Below are 15,684 nucleotides of genomic sequence, written 5' to 3'. Positions count from 1 at the left end.
TTTGTAAAATGGGGAACATAATGCTATTTACCTCCCAGGGCTTGAGAGAGGATTAGACGAGAAGTGTTTTGAACACCGCAGAGCGCCATATAAACATGACTCACTGTTATGGAAGCGATAAAACTGGTTGCTGTTCACATTTATTATAATCAATTCAGATATAAATGCACTATACCATGGCCCCAACAGCCCTGAGGTTACCATTCTGTCCTGTGGCCCCAGTACACGCCCTGGGTTTTCTCAACTGCGGGCTTCTCAGAGCTCCTTGGAGGTGTGACATTTGGGTTTGTCACTACCCAAACACATAATTGCATCTACCAGGCCTAGGAGTCTGAATTTCAAACTTATTCTTCATATGCCTGCGTATGTTTACATTCATAATATCTGTGAAAAGAACCCCTCTCCTCACACACTCCAAAATCCAGTATTGTGCAAAATACCAGTCTAGGAAGCAACACACTAGGGTAGCAACCTTTAATGTCCTAAAAAAGCATCTTAGTAGTTTGACGCAGAAGAGTTACACTGACTCACGGAGGATCACGCAAGGCCCAGCGGGACGACGTTTCTAGTTCCTTCCACCAGGTTTAGTAAACAGAAGGCTCTGGCTGGATTTGCTGGACATTTCTCTCTTCAGCATCTCCCTTCCTTGGTCCATCTTTGGGGTGCCTTTTCTGGCTCCAACCTACAACAAGCAAGAGCAACAAATGCCCAGACTCTATAATTGTAGGGAGATCCCCAAATATTTCTCAAATGACATTTTTTTTTACTCAAGATAAAATCTTTGTTGTAAAAAGTATTTATATACACACATAGACGTGAGCAAAACGAAGGTAAAATGATCCACAATTATCACACTACCCACAGGTAATCTTATTCACATTTTGGTGTACACTCTTCCAGATACACATATAATGTTTTCTTCTTACATTTGCATCTTTTTTTGAACCAGGAGTTTCTGATGATAGGCAATTTCATTAGGATGGACTTTCTCTCGAAAAGCTGTTACTGAACTGAATGCCTTATGTCTCTGATGTCTTAGGAGGGTAAAATGCAGCATACTCTAGGGGGTCTGTCTAACCCTTTTCTGAGCACTACTCCTGGATCCAGGCAGCCATGTGTGTGACTCTGTCCCTGGTCATTCCTGATCGGGCACTTGGCACGGGCTGGGCTTTTAAGATGGTCACTCCCAGGATTTGGGCTTATGGGCTCTAAGATGCTACTTGCTTCCTGGGCTGGTCCTTTGAACTGGGGGACCATGAGGTCATTCCTTCCTGTCACATGACTGGAGAGAGCAGAGATCAGGGGAGCCACACAGAGACACAGAGAGGAGATACGGCCTGTGTGTGTGTGTGCACATGCTTGTGTGTGTGTAAAAGAGATGATGCCTGAGATCTGATGGCTTACCAGTTCTATTTCGAGGCCAGGCTCTCTTTCAGCTCCCAGTTTTTATGAGGCACTCACCCCTATATCCTTAAAAAAGCCCCCTCCCCCTCTTTTTAATTTTTTTCGGTACACGGGCCTCTCAGTGTTGTGGCCTCTCCCGTTGCGGAGCACAGGCTCCGGACACGCAGGCTCAGCGGCCATGGCTCACAGGCCCAGCCGCTCCGCGGCATGTGGGATCTTCCCGGACCGGGGCCCAAACCCGTGTCCCCTGCATAGGCAGGCGGACTCTCAAACACTGAGCCACCAGGGAAGCCCAAGGCCCACTCTTGGGGAAGGAGTCGCCCAAGTTACACTTGGCAAGGAACCTGGAGGAAACCTTTCTGTACTGAGGAGATCCTAGACACCAAACTTCTAAGCTCAGGCTGGAGGGCAGGGAGAATGGGAAGCTGGCTCTTTGCTCTTAGCCGAAGCACCATCTGCCCCGCTTCTGTTAAAGCCAGAGGCAGCGTGAAGTTCCAGGGTGTCTCACATCTCAGAGAAGCACAATGTTCCCACAACATCCGGGGCCCATCCCAATATCTCCTCTGCCATTTCACATCCCCGCTGGTCCTCAGACAAAACCTAGATGTAGGGCAGTTTCTGCCTCCTCCCAGCTCAGTCATATATGTGAGTGAATAAGTAACAAACTTCCAGTCGTTTCCACTTTGCAGGGTGGCAAACGTCTCAGATCAAGTGGGGCCCTCAGGATGCTCTCTATCCTCTTAACATCCTGCTCTGGGGAGTAACCACCTTCTGGTCTTAGCAGAAGGATGCTGGTTGAGAAGCTTCTATTTTCCAAATATATCCCTCACCTAGAATATCTTCGTTTCTTCCCATGATAATTTGGTTGCCTCAGCATGACTGTGGCCTTTTATCAAACTTGAATGTCTCCTCTCTCATATTCAACCAAAATGTGTTTGGCTTTCTAGCTTCCTGAGAGCTCGCCTCTACTGTCTGCAAAGTGGGAACGTGGACTGGCTTAATTCCAGTTCCAGGGCTGATTTGTCAATGGCAATGTTTCAACATGTTCAAGATTTCATAGTCTTAATCCTCAACTTTGAAGAGAATTCTAGAGGATGCTTCCTTGAAATTTAAGACAAATTCCACTGGAAATGTATCAGGTTTATTACCTGGAGGTTTATAACCTAAAGGAGGAAAAGCTAGCACTCACCTGGGTGTCAGATCTGCACTGATTCCCAGCTCTCCTACTGAGCTGTGTGGCTCTGGACAAAGAAAGTCTCTGAGCCTCAGACAACTCATCTGTAAATTGGGTATAATAACAACACCCACCCCATAGGGTTGTTGTGAAGCTTAAAAGAGATACTGCACGTCAAGTGTTTGGCTCTGTGCCCGGCACATGCCAAAGGCTCAATACATAATAGATGTGGGATAACTGTCCACTGGGCTTCCTGCTGACGTCCTAGGGTTTTCTCTCTTCTCTCTTCTGGCTCACCTGGAAATGTGAGTTCTGCATCTTTGAGTTCTTCATCAGCTCTCCAAACATTCGTCTCTAACACAGAAAGAATATTGACAAAATTTAGCTTATGTTCTTCTTTGCCTTTTGCATCAGAGAAAAATGGATTTTTCTCAACTTTCAGATGCTACCCATTTGGATGGAATGTTGAGCCTTCCTAGGTGAGGAGATGAGGATAGAGGTCTCCAGAAGGGGGTGTGGCTTTGGGGTAACGCTACACTGTCCTGCTGCACCTTTTAGGGAATCTCTGTTCCAGATTCCAGCAGACAAGGAGGTGGTCAACCAAGAAGGCTACGAAGGATACTGTATTCTTCTTGGAGGACAGATCTGCTTTAGCTGGAAGCAGAGCCTCCTAGATCAGTGGAAGAGGCTGTAGATGTCCAGTGGCTTTCCACCCAGTGGAAATGTTGAAAGCCCCAGTGGCTAACCTCCCTGGCAGGGACTACAGGGGCCTGTTGGGAAGCCAGCATCACTGAAAACCTGGAGCTTGCCGCTCCCCTGGGGTTTGATGACTATTGCTGACCCTGATCTGCTCAAGACCCTGCACCTCAGGGGCAGCTCATCAAAGAAAGAGCATCCCCTAGGCACTGGAGACACAAAAGTGAGAGGGAACTGGGGTCTCCCTTGCAGACTGACACTCCGCAGGTGAATGTGCAGTGGTGTCAGGAAGGAGACGTTCTCCTAGAGCCCTGAGCATCCACTGGGGTCGCCAACCTGATTCCTACAGCGGCCAGGAAAGTAAAAGAAGTGGGTGAAGTGAGCTGGGGTGGTGGTGGACAGCAGCAAACACACGAGCCCAGCGCCTTTCTAAGGGGCCTGGAAGATGGAGGCTTGTGATGGTGGCTTGTGGGTCTGTGGGCCTAGGGTCGCCAGATCTTCCAAGTTTCCCAGAGAAGCTGGAAATCCAGAATATTCCAGGAAACTGCCCTATTTTGAAATGTAACTTAAAAAAAAATCCCAAGAGCCAAATGGAATATATCTGTGGGCTGCCATCTTGCGACACCTGCTTCAGGACCTCCCTGCTTGGTGTCTAGTTGGTGCTCAGTAAATGTTGGAGGGGTTGCCAGATAAAATACAGGATGCCCAGTTAAATCTGAATTCCAGAATGAAGCCAACAAATTTGTGAGTGTGAATATGCCCCGTGTAATATTTAGGACATTTATACCGAATAGCTTTTGTTGTTTATCTGAAATTAAAATTTAACTGGGCATCGTGTTTTTGGTTTGTTTGTTTTCCCCTCAATCTGGCAACCCTACCGGGTAGTCACAAAACTCAGGGAGGAAATAAGGCTGTCTTTTGGGACAGGGCATAGGTGCTTACGAGACTCTTCCCTTCTCCCAGAAGGATGCTGACTCTACCCTCAGAGGACTGTCCGTGAAGGCTGATGGGCCCGTACTGAACTGACAATTGCCCTCCAGGCGTTTTCCGTGGAGAAGCCTCGAGCCTGCGGCCACTCGGTATTTATCACAAACTCCGCTGAGACAATCACTATCCAAATGCCCAGATATTATAGAGCAGGGGTTAGTTTTAAACCAACAGCCTTCTTCTCTCCCACCCCATCCCCCCCCTCCCTTTTGTTTGCAGAACCCTTTATCCAAGCAAAATCCCATGAGGAACTTGGGGTATAAGATAACGGAGAGCTTCTCTGGCGGGAGAAAGGTGTGTGTGCTTTGAGAGTCACACCTTTCCATGGCACCCAAAGGCTCCAGGGAACCCCAGTTTGAACATTGCTGCAAAATTCCTTCCTGGATTAAGTTCCATCAGTGGGCAGCTGGGCACTGAGGGCAGAGCCTGGCCCCTGTGCACCTGCTTTTCCTGAACTTTACTGAACTCACTGGGATGTGATGAAGGGGGTGCGGGAGGGTCTTTTTCTTTAGCCTTCTTCTATCCGTATGCTGCATAGGCCTGGCCACATGGTTCTACTTCATCATTGTGGGCGGAAGAGCACCACCCCAAGCCCCTCCCATCCCACGCTCCTCCTACACAACATCTACCAATTGTGGGGCTTCCCTGGTGGCGCAGAGGTTGAGAGTCCGCCTGCCGACGCAGGGTTCGTGTCCCGGTCCAGGAGGATGCCACATGCCACAGAGCGGCTGGGCCCGTGAGCCATGGCCGCTGAGCCTGCGCGTCCGGAGCCTGTGCTCCGCAACGGGAGAGGCCACAACAGTGAGAGCCCTGCGTACCGCAAAAACAAACAAACAAACAAACAAAACACACAAGTGGCACGGAGGAAGCCAGAATCTTGAGAATACCTGGGCCTAAGGAAATCTTGGAAGACAGTGAGTTAAAGAGAATAGTGAGGATAATGACGATGGTAGGAGAGGGTGAATGCTTTGTGGTCCTATGTGCTAAGGCTTTTGTATACAAGCTCCCATTGGGAAGGCTACGAGCTAGGTGCCATTTTTATTCTCATCTTAAAGAAGAGGGATCTGAGCTAATTAAGCAGAGGGAAGGTTAGGGGGTTTTCCTGGCTGAGACCACAAGGCAAAGCGGTGGTCACGCCCCCTAGCCAGGACTTGATTGGTTGGAGATTTGATTGGCAGGAGAGCTGAGCAGCTTCTCCTGCCAGAAGCAGCTGGTGCCCTTCAGCCTTTCTTCCACTTCAAGTCCTAAGAAAGGGCTTGCGTGCTTCCCAAGTGGCAACTTCTGTGCATTTAAAAATTTCCTCTTGAAAATCCCAGCCTTAGCCCTTTCACAAAAGGTATCTGGGTCCTTTCTTGGCCGTGGCCCTAGTCGTATTCACCAAAGAGAAGAGCGCGTCCCATAAGAGCTGGCGGCTTTGGGAGGACCGGGGAAGGCGTCAGCTGGCAGGAAGCTCCCTGGAAAAAATAGAGGAATCCCCACCCATGCATGAGCTGCCTATTCTTCCCCCTTAGAAACAGGGCTTGTGATATGCCAGGCACTGTAGGCATTTTGCCATTTAACCCTCCCACTGCCCCACGGAGTAGGCCCCTTGCTAAGAGTTTTGGTTGCTTTTGTTGAGGAACCTGCGATACAGAGGTCAAGCCACTTACTCAGGGTCATTCGGAGCAGTGGTGGGGCTTGACCCCTATTTGTTTGACTCCAAATCTGGCCTCTGAACTCTGAGAGACACTGCCGGCTTCTCGAGGGATGTGGGATGTGGATTCGAGTGAGCACGGCCTGGGCCGCGGTTCCCGTCCCTCTGCCACATGGACAGAGCCACAGGCCCAGTTCGCTGTGAAGGCCCAGCATCTTATACCAAGTCTCATTTTCACAGCCAGAGATATTAGTGCGGAAATAGGACTTTTGATTCTTGAAAGGTCTGCTTGGTGAAGAGATGATCAAACATTAAAACTACAAACTCCATTTTTTTTGGGGGGGGCAATTCTGAAGCTTAAGATGTGTAATTTCATCTCAGTGCTTCAACCTTGCCACCTCTGTGAATGGGTGAAGAGTTTCAAAGTTTTATACAGGAGGCTAAAAAACTAAGGCTCCTTGTGAAAATACTAAGTGTAAAACTTAGAAAAGAGGAATTCTGCTTTCTGTTCATTTCTGCTTAAAGACAACGAAGATATACTCCCTGGAAGGAATGGATGCCAAGACAGATGTATACAAGTGACCTTTAGGATCCAGCAAAACTTTAAAATGTAGTATTGTTTTCTTCCTGACAAACAGGCTGGCACGTCCGTTGCATTGTGTATGAATGAGGCAGCCCATGAATAATGCATTTGAAGCCTGATTATGTAAATCCTCAGGTTTTCAGTACATGACAATGGCTTTTTTTGGGCCCTACGCTGTCCCATTCTGTGGTCTGGTGTCTCTGCTTTGGGGCCTAGTCTGCCAAGCCCTGGGGGCGGGGGGGGCACTTCGGGGAGGGGTGAGCTCTGCAGAGGGCACATCAAAGGGAAAGTCACAACTCTGTCACTGGCCCAGCTCTCCCTGGCATTGCTTGGTGTGAAAGGAAACTGTCCTCTGCCTGAGGCAGCCCCATGACATATGCAGACTAAGGTCTGTGATGTTTAATTCACAGCAGTGAGCACTGGAAACACTGCATCCAGGCTCCCTCAGAGCAGGACAGCCACTTTTCATTTCTGGGGCTCTAAGCCAGAGAGACTGCTGTCTGGAAACCTATTGCCTGGAAGGTTCGCAGGATGGGGGGCAGGCTTCTGCAAGGAACTATCTGACCATCACCTCCTGGTTGAGCAGAAGGGCACCCTTCTATGACCTTGGCCTCCTTAGAGCTCATGCAGGCAACAAACACACACATACAAATACACACACGTGCCAACACACAGCACATACTCACATGTACACACATACACGCAAGCATGCGTGTACAAATACACAGCCCCAAGTCAGAAAGACTGGCGTACTGTTCTGGCTACTCAGAAGAGCAAACCCAGATCTTTATTCTCAGAGAGCTTATTCCTCGGTGTATCCCTGGCACCTGGCAGAACAATGACAGTCAGAATCGCCGCCTTTGAAAACACTCGGGCTGTTCACTCAACTGATTGTGGTCATCATTGCAGGAGGCAGGGAAGTCAGATCATGACGCTGGACACCCTTAAACTCAGTACAGTGCTATGTGTCAATTATGTCTCAATAAAACTGGTGGAAAAAATAGTTATCTGGATAGAAAGAACAAAATAAAATACACGAATTATCAAAAGTTAAAAAAATACAGACGAGCTAGACTATGAGTCTCAGAAAGCACTGTTCACAACAGCCAGGACATGGAAGCAGCCTAAATGTCGATGGAGGAGTGGATAAAGAAGATGTGGTACAAATATACAGTGGAATACTACTCTGCCATAAAAAAGAATGAAGTAATGCCATTTGCAGCAACATGGATGGACCTAGAGACTATCATACTATGTGAAGTAAGTCAGACAAAGACAAATATCATTTGATATCACTTATATATGGAATCTAAACAAAATGATACAAATGTGCTTATTTACAAAACAGAAACAGACTCACAGACTTTGAAAACAAACTTATGGTTACCAAAGTGGAAATGTGTTGGGGAGGGACAAATTAGGAGTTTGGGATTAACATATGCACACTATTATACATAAAATATGTAATCAACAAGGACCTACTGTATAGCACAGGGAACTCTACTCAATATTCTGTAATAACTTATATGGGAAAAGAATCTGAAAAAGAATAGATATATGTATATGTATAACTGAATCACTTTGCTGTACACCTGAAACTAACACAACTCTGCAAATCAACTATACTCCAATATAAAATAAAAATTAAATTAAAGAAAAAGAAAGTTTAAAAAAATAGAGGCAAGCTAGACTATGAGTCTCAGAGAGGTTAATCTAACACATATATATGGAATCTAAAAAAAAAAAACAAAAAACAAGGTTCTGATGAACCTAGGGGCAGCCAGGAATAAAGACACAGAGGTAGAGAATGGACTTGAGGACATGGGGAGGGGGAAGGGTAAGCTGGGACGAAGTGAGAGAGTGGCATGGACATATATACACTACGAAACATAAAATAGATAGCTAGTGGGAAAGAGCTGCATAGCACAGGGAGATCAGCTCAGTGCCTTGTGACCACCTAGATGGGTGGGATAAGGAGGGTGGGAGGGAGACACAAGAGGGAGGGATCTGAGGATATACGTATGCATATAGCTGATTCACTTTGTTATACAGCAGAAACGAACACCACACTGTAAAGCAATTATACTCCAATAAAGATGTTAAAAACAAAAAGCTGCCTGAAGTCACACAGTAAATGGCAGAACAAGAGTCTAAACCTAAGTCTGCCTAACGCTAAAGCTATTCTGCCACCTTCCTTTGCAATGAGCGAATGCATTCTGTGCTGCCTGGATCCCACTGGGACCTCAGTTGGCTGTTTCTAAAGGGAGCTGAGGGGCAGCCTCAGAGGCTCTGCTCCGAGCAGGGACCTCTCACCTTCTGCTGCCTGATCGCCCTGGTGACCCTCTTCTCCTGGTGCAGCCGCTCTTCCATGTGCGCCAGGGCCTCCTTCAGCAGCGCCTTTTCTTCGGCCTCTTTGGAGGTGTCGTCCTTCAGCTTTGCCACCTGTGACTGGTACATCTGAACCGACACTTTGCTCTGCCTGAGCACACAGGAGAGACAAAGTCTCTTTTCTCCTCAGCTTTCTCACTCACCACCAATGCTCCTGACCTGGGAGATCCTCAGAACACTTCCATATATGCCTGGCTTCGCGGTTTCCTTACAAGTGGGGGGAAGGCTGAAGATGTGGGGACTAGAGGGCAGAATAAATAGCCCATTGGCTGTGGACGTGCAGCATGAAGGGGGCAACGGTTATGCTACCAGCCCCTCCCAATTTCCCAGAGAGGGTGGGGTAACGGATACCACTGAAAATAGGGTGGAATTACGAAAAGCACACACATGGTGAAACATCAGACACATTTATAAAAGGTGCACCTTATTCCTTAACAGTAGGGTACTTTAACTGCTGCTTTCTTGCCCAGAGACTTGGGTCCATAAGGCCCTGAGTCACCATCCCGCCTCCCCCCTCCACACCCAGGCCTCTGTCCTCTTGTCCTGGTCCCTACGGGTCTGTAGCTGCACCGAGGTTTAGCCTGGAGAATGGAGGCCTGGGCCTTTTGCCGGGGACACGGGCCATACTTGAGCTGTTCAATGTCCTCCTCGTATCGTCTCAAAAGCTCTTCTTTTCTCTGCAGCTGGTTCTTGAGTAGGGTGATCTTATCAAACACCAGGTACAGGTCTCTTTGTCGAAGCTGGTAGACTCTCTCCCTCTCTTTTGGGGAGAGGTGTTTCATGGACACGTGACCTGACATATCTTTGATGTTCATCAAAGTCCCGAGGGTTTTGCTCATATCCATGTACTACGAGAAAGCATTTCTCAGGTAAGAGGCCTGGCCCAAGACCGCTGGTGGCCACTTTGAGGAGGCAAACATCTAACTCTGTTTCATTCATTTTCTGCAGTTGCAGAGAAGAAACACATGCTTTGCAAATGAGTGCATTTGGGGTTTTTAGTACGACTTTCATTTTCCCCTGCATCCATTTACACTATGCCTTTTTGAGAATTGGGGTGGGGGAGGGGGAATGACAACAGACATAAACATTCATTCTTACTACCCAGTCTTCCAAGGAATTGGGCTCTGCAATTTCCAGCCCATGCTGGGATAGGAGATGGGTCTCGTGGAGCTACTGTACCAACTAAACATGTATGTGGAGTTGATGTTTAAACTATCTGCAGGGCACACAGGTTTGCACAGGAGGGGACTGATGCTGGGTATACCTACCAGGTTTTCACTGAGATCTAAAGCGTCAGCCACATCCATTTTCCCTAACTTCTCAGAGACCATGATGGACCCTGGGCTGGAAAGGCCATTTTGAGGCTGAAATAAAAAAAAGAAGAAAAACTCTCTTGGCATTCCATTATGATTTTCTACATCCAGAATAATAACCCAAAGAATAATGGAAGAACTGGAAAGTTACTAAAGAATAATTTGAGAGAGTTAATTTTTTTAACATCTTTGTTGGAGTATAATTGCATTACAATGGTGTGTTAGTTTCTGCTGTATCAAAAAGTGAATCAGCTATACGTATCCATATATCACCATATCCCCTGACTCTTGCATCTCCCTCCCACCCTCCCTATCCCACCCCTCTAGGTAGACACACAGCAACGACCTGCTCTCCCTGTGCTATGCAGCTGCTTCCCACTAGCTATCTATTTTACCTTTGGTAGCATGTGTGTGTATATATGTCCACGCCAAGAGAGTTGGTTTTAAATCCACTCTGACTCTGTGAACTGCTTTCTTTATGACTGTGCTCCTACCCCTTCAGAGCACAACTGCCTTTGAAATGATGCATCACTTGTGCCGTTCTTTGGCCACCGTCTCGTCTGTCTTCCCTTTAGGCCAGTGGTTCTCAACCGGGGGTGACTCTGTCCACCCTACCCCCTCCAGGACATTTAGCAATGCCTGGACACATTTGTGGGTGTCATAATTGCTGCTGGCGTCTAGTGGGTAGAGGACAAGGATGCTGCTAAACACCCCATGATGCATAGGGCAGTCTCCCAAACAAAGAGTTACCTGGCTCAAAAAATCAGTACCGCTGATGTTGAGAAGACAAGCTCCAGAAAAATGGAGACCATGTGGCTTTTGCTCACTATCTCCCTCCTTGTGCCCAGCATGGCACCTGTCACCGAGTGGTGCATAGTGGTCATGTTTGTTGAATGAACGAATGAAGGTTAAGTGGAAAATGGCCTCCCTCCTTTATACTAAAGGAATCTCATTTCTGTGCAGCAGAAACCATACCCTCACAAAATTCGGCCCAACCTTCTCCTAGCTCTGGAACCTGGTGGGTGGGCATCCCTTCAGAACCTTTCCAGAGACAATGCAGATAGTGTTTGCAGCTGCATCTCCCTAAGACCCCAACCAGCCAGCTGGCTGCTGGAAGCCCAACTGACTGCATGGAAAGGCCACCAGACTGAATAGGGGACCTGATCTGAACGACTACAAATAACCATAACAAGCCTCCTTAAAAAATAAATTGGCTTTTAATGCTTGCCATGAGCCTCTCTTAGCCCTAGCATTTGTTGGCACTACCCTGAAACCCTCTGAGATTAAAAACAAAACAACTACAGAAATATAAATGCCCCCAAAGTGACTGTGATAGATAAGAGTGGACATATTTGTCTATGTACCTATGGAGATGAGAATAAAAGAGGGTATCTGAAGATGACAATAAACCGGGCAGATCTGCTGCAAAAAGAACCTGAGATGCTGTTCAGCGTCTTCAGCTACCCTGAGCTGCATCCTCTGTACCGCTCCAGACGCCCCCTCTTTTCCTGAGGGGAGGGTCACTAAGGAAGAGCCTGGGCTACAGGATCCAAGCACACAGTCCCCACCCGGTCTCTGCAGGCTCGCAGACAGACCACCAGGGACACACCGCTGGTGTGTCTTCAATCATTATTCTGTGACCTTGGGTGAGGTACTTGACCTCCTGAAGCCTTAATTTTTCTTATCTGTTAAATGGGGACAATAATAGTAACTATGACACAAGGCTGCTACGATGGTTAAATGACATAAGGCATGGAGCCGGCTGAGCTCAACGCCTGGCACACAGTAAGCAGTTCACAGATGTCAGCTATTCTTCCTCCTGCTCTTTCCTTTAATTACTGCCATCCTTGGAGGATTGAGAGTTGGGAGGTTTCCTGCTCTGTGGTGTCAGTGGTGGGATGAGGGCTTGTTGCCAAGGGGAAGGTCAATCTTGGAAGCAGGACCATCAGGACGTGAGATCCAGCTGAGCTCCCCACCTGGAGACAGGCCCTCTACTCCCAACCTCAGAGAAGGAAGATTCGATTTTACCAGGAAGACCAACAAGTTTCTGAAGACTCACATCTCTAGACGTGTGAGCAAATGTCTAGAAAAATTGTAGGAGAAAATGCTGGTACAGAGAGGATGGCTTTATTATGTTTTCCAAAAGCTGGTTTAGACTAGCTGCCGCAGCAAGCCACGCTGACCTGAGCTGTCCATTGTCATGTGTCAGTCAAACACCTGATCAAACATCCATTTAGGATACACGGCACCTTCAACCTAACAATCAAATTACTTCTGAAAATCCTGGAAAACACAAACTATGCTCCCTAAGAAAGGAAGGTTTTCTTGGATAATACTCTTTAAATACTGTTTGACAATAATAACTATCATCTATTAAAGTGCTCGCTATGAGCTAGGCACTGGGATAATCACTTTACATGATGATCTCCTTTAATTTTTCCATCATCATTTTACAGCTGGGAAATGAAGTCCCAGAAAGGTTAGGAGCCTGCCCAAGGTCACAGAGCTTGTAGAGCTGGGATTAGGACACAGGTCTCTGATTCTAGAACTTGTGTCTTCTTAATCATCATGGCTCCCTTCTGCTGCCCTTTATGTGTTCATGTTTTTCAGTTTATAGCAAAAAGCAGGTGTTAGGCAAGCTCATGACATAATGTTGTACATTAGCTTGTTGGATATTTTCTGCAGAATATAACATGTGATGTGAAAAGGAGGGCCCAGAGATTGACCTGGCCAGCATCAGTGCAATGCTATATCATGCTGTACATGATGGGAAGCCGCCTTTCTATTCAAACATTGGATCACTATTACGGCCAGGCACCGACCAGTCCATACAGGTGCCAGCCCATCAGGGAGGACCTGGCCTCGAACCAATGATGTATACAGTGGTGCCAGGGCACACGGCTCGTGTCTGTCCTCATGCCCACCCTCCCCACGTGTCAGTCAATGCAGAGACAAGGTTTCTTTGGTTACCGTTCCGATCTCTACTCTTGAAAAAGTTGGCAAGTCAGGTTTTACATCCAATATTTTCCGAACATTTTTTTCCATCCCAAGGGTCTTTAAGTCTAGAAATGATCCATCCATGTGGTCCTTGTGATCTATAAAAGAAAAAGTTTACACTCAAAAGAAAGGCTCAGGAAGAAGTTACTGCATGTAAAAGTCACAGCTGCTATTTACTGGACCCTTACCACAGGCCAGTACTAATTAGCTCACCATCCTCCCTTGGCAGGTGAGGCATCGAGGCCCAGAGAGGTGAAATGACTTGTCCAAGGCCACACAGCTCATATGAGGCTGCAGCCTCCCAGGGCGGGGGCACTGAGGGGGAACCTTCGGCCACAGGTGTGAGGATGGACTTGAACCCAGGCTTCTGTGTCCTAGCCCAGGGCTCCACCCAGCAGCAAGCTTGGCTTCTTGAAAGCCCTATTCCCTCTAAACAGGGTATTTATCCTGGGAAGTTCCCCAAGGTTGGTCCTTGCACAGCATCAGTCTATGAAAAAGTTTTCACTGGGCCACAGTGAAATAAGAAAAAGAGGGACAAGGTTCTGAGTTTTTCATGAAATCCTGTTTATTTAATATCAAGGCCTGCTCTTGACTCTGAGCTCATGCCTACCCATCTATTTTTTTTTCCTGCCCATCTTTTTTTATAACTCTGTTATTTTAGTTATGAAATGATGGGGATAGAAGATGGTGGTCCTGGCAAATTGGTTAGTCCCTAAAGTGAACCCTCAAGTCTGGGGTCCACGGTTCTCAGCACAGAGGGGGTGACTAGGCAGGAGGAAACTTACTTGACAAGCAGGCCTTCTTAAGTTCTTTAATTCGTGCACGAAGCTCAGATAAAGCCTTTTTCTGACACTGAATGACTTCCTCATGTCGGGACGCTTTGCACTTGGCCCCTAGATCACTGAAGGACTGCTCCTGTGACCAGAATGGTGAGGACAGCAGCTTTATCAGTGATCACAAGCTCCCTCTCTTGTATTTGAAGAAACATGAACAAATCATGGATTAGCAGAAACCCTGTCACTTACTTAGTACCTTGGAAAATATCATTACAGGGCTTCAGCAGAGAAGGAATTAAAAAATTTCATTTCGAATACAAAGTCACATCTAGGAAGATTTCCAACTTTCCTACCGACTGAGCATCACTATAAATAAGAGATCCCCCCTGTGTTCCCTCCCCACGTTTTCTTTCTCTTGTTCTTCTAATGCTCTTCTAAGCCGGGGTTTCCACTTGTTGTCATTCTGGTCTCATCTCTGAACAATCACATCAGATTTGCTCCTGGAGGGGCTTTTTTTTTTTTGCCGGCACCATGCAGCATGTGGGATATTAGTTCCCTGACCAGGGATCGAAACCGCGCCCCCTGCAGCGGAAGCACAGAGTCTTAACAACTGGACCGCCAGGGAAGTCCCTGGAGCCGCCTTTTTTTTTTTTTTTTTTTTTTTTTGCGTTACTCGGGCCTCTCACTCTTGTGGCCTCTCCCGTTGCGGAGCACAGGCTCCGGACACGCAGGCTCAGTGGCCATGGCTCACAGGCCCAGCCGCTCCGCGGCATGTGGGATCCTCCCGGACCGAGGCATGAACCGGTGTCCCCTGCATCGGCAGGCGGACTCTCAACCACTGCGCCACCAGGGAAGCCCCAGGTGGTTCTTATCGGCCAACTTGGGGTAAACCTTCTTCTATGACTTTGTGGCTGAAAATGTAGTCTGCAGAGCTGTGCTATCGGTACCAGCTGGGAGCTGTTCAGAAATGCAGAATCCAAGGCTCCCCCCACCCGAGACCTGCTGAGTCAGAATCTGCATTTCAACAACATCCGCATATGATCCGTGGACACCTTTGAGTTGAGATGCGCCACTGTAAACTATCCTCTAATTGGCTGGTTTCTGGAAAAGTAAGTAGCCGTTTTGGCCATGTGTTTCCCCTGATATGCATGAAGAGAAAGCAAAAGACTGAAATACTATTGGTTGGTCTTGCACACACTTAGACACAAACCAGGACCCGCAGTAACGACTGGGATTTGTATCAATAAAATCAGCTGCGGTATATAAACAAAGTATCATTTCTAGACATTTCAATAACCTTGCCTCTTCAAGTTGATCTTCAAGTTGATCTCTGAGTTTTAGGATTCAAGCTTCATGTTAATTCCTCCTACATCATTCACCCTCTTTAATTAATTTAGCTCCCAACAAGGAGTTGCTGAGATTCCTCCATCTAAGTACGCACCCTCTGTTTCTCATAGGAAAGCCCATTTCATCAGTTTCCAGTAGTAAAGAGAAGGACGGGGACCACCTTACCGATTTCTCTTCCATTAGCCGCTTGACTCTGGCTTTCAGCTTCTCCTCTTGCTGTAGCCTTTCCTCGGTCAGCTTCTCCTTCTCTGCCAGATGCTGCCGAGTTTCCTGAGAACTGTTGATCTTCATCTGAAATGAGGGGAAGGGGAACTGCAGCTGATGGGGGACAGGACTAACGCAGGAGTCATTTCCACTACCTTTGGGGGCGGGACAAAGGTTCACGA

At 47.4% G+C, this 15,684-nt stretch overlaps 1 protein-coding gene across 1 annotated transcript in view; it reads right to left on the bottom strand.

Annotated features, from left to right (window-relative positions):
- Window positions 1–565: 565 nt before the first annotated feature.
- Window positions 566–15,684, bottom strand: part of LOC308611655 (forkhead-associated domain-containing protein 1-like) — a gene marked incomplete at its 3' end in the record, with an annotated part of 87,421 nt that continues 72,302 nt past the window's right edge. The window contains exons 11-16 of the mRNA XM_081260358.1: window positions 13,961–14,090; window positions 13,149–13,273; window positions 10,134–10,229; window positions 9,493–9,713; window positions 8,791–8,956; window positions 566–682 (exon numbers count right to left, since the gene is read on the bottom strand). Of these exons, the coding sequence (XP_081116484.1) occupies window positions 566–682; window positions 8,791–8,956; window positions 9,493–9,713; window positions 10,134–10,229; window positions 13,149–13,273; window positions 13,961–14,090 (855 nt within the window). The remainder of the gene's footprint in view (window positions 683–8,790; window positions 8,957–9,492; window positions 9,714–10,133; window positions 10,230–13,148; window positions 13,274–13,960; window positions 14,091–15,684) is intronic.

This window comes from Mesoplodon bidens, assembly GCF_964165515.1.
Source record: "Mesoplodon bidens genome assembly, contig: HAP1_SCAFFOLD_118, whole genome shotgun sequence".
Lineage (NCBI taxonomy): Eukaryota > Metazoa > Chordata > Mammalia > Artiodactyla > Ziphiidae > Mesoplodon > Mesoplodon bidens.
This window is presented reverse-complemented; position numbering and strand designations above follow the sequence as displayed.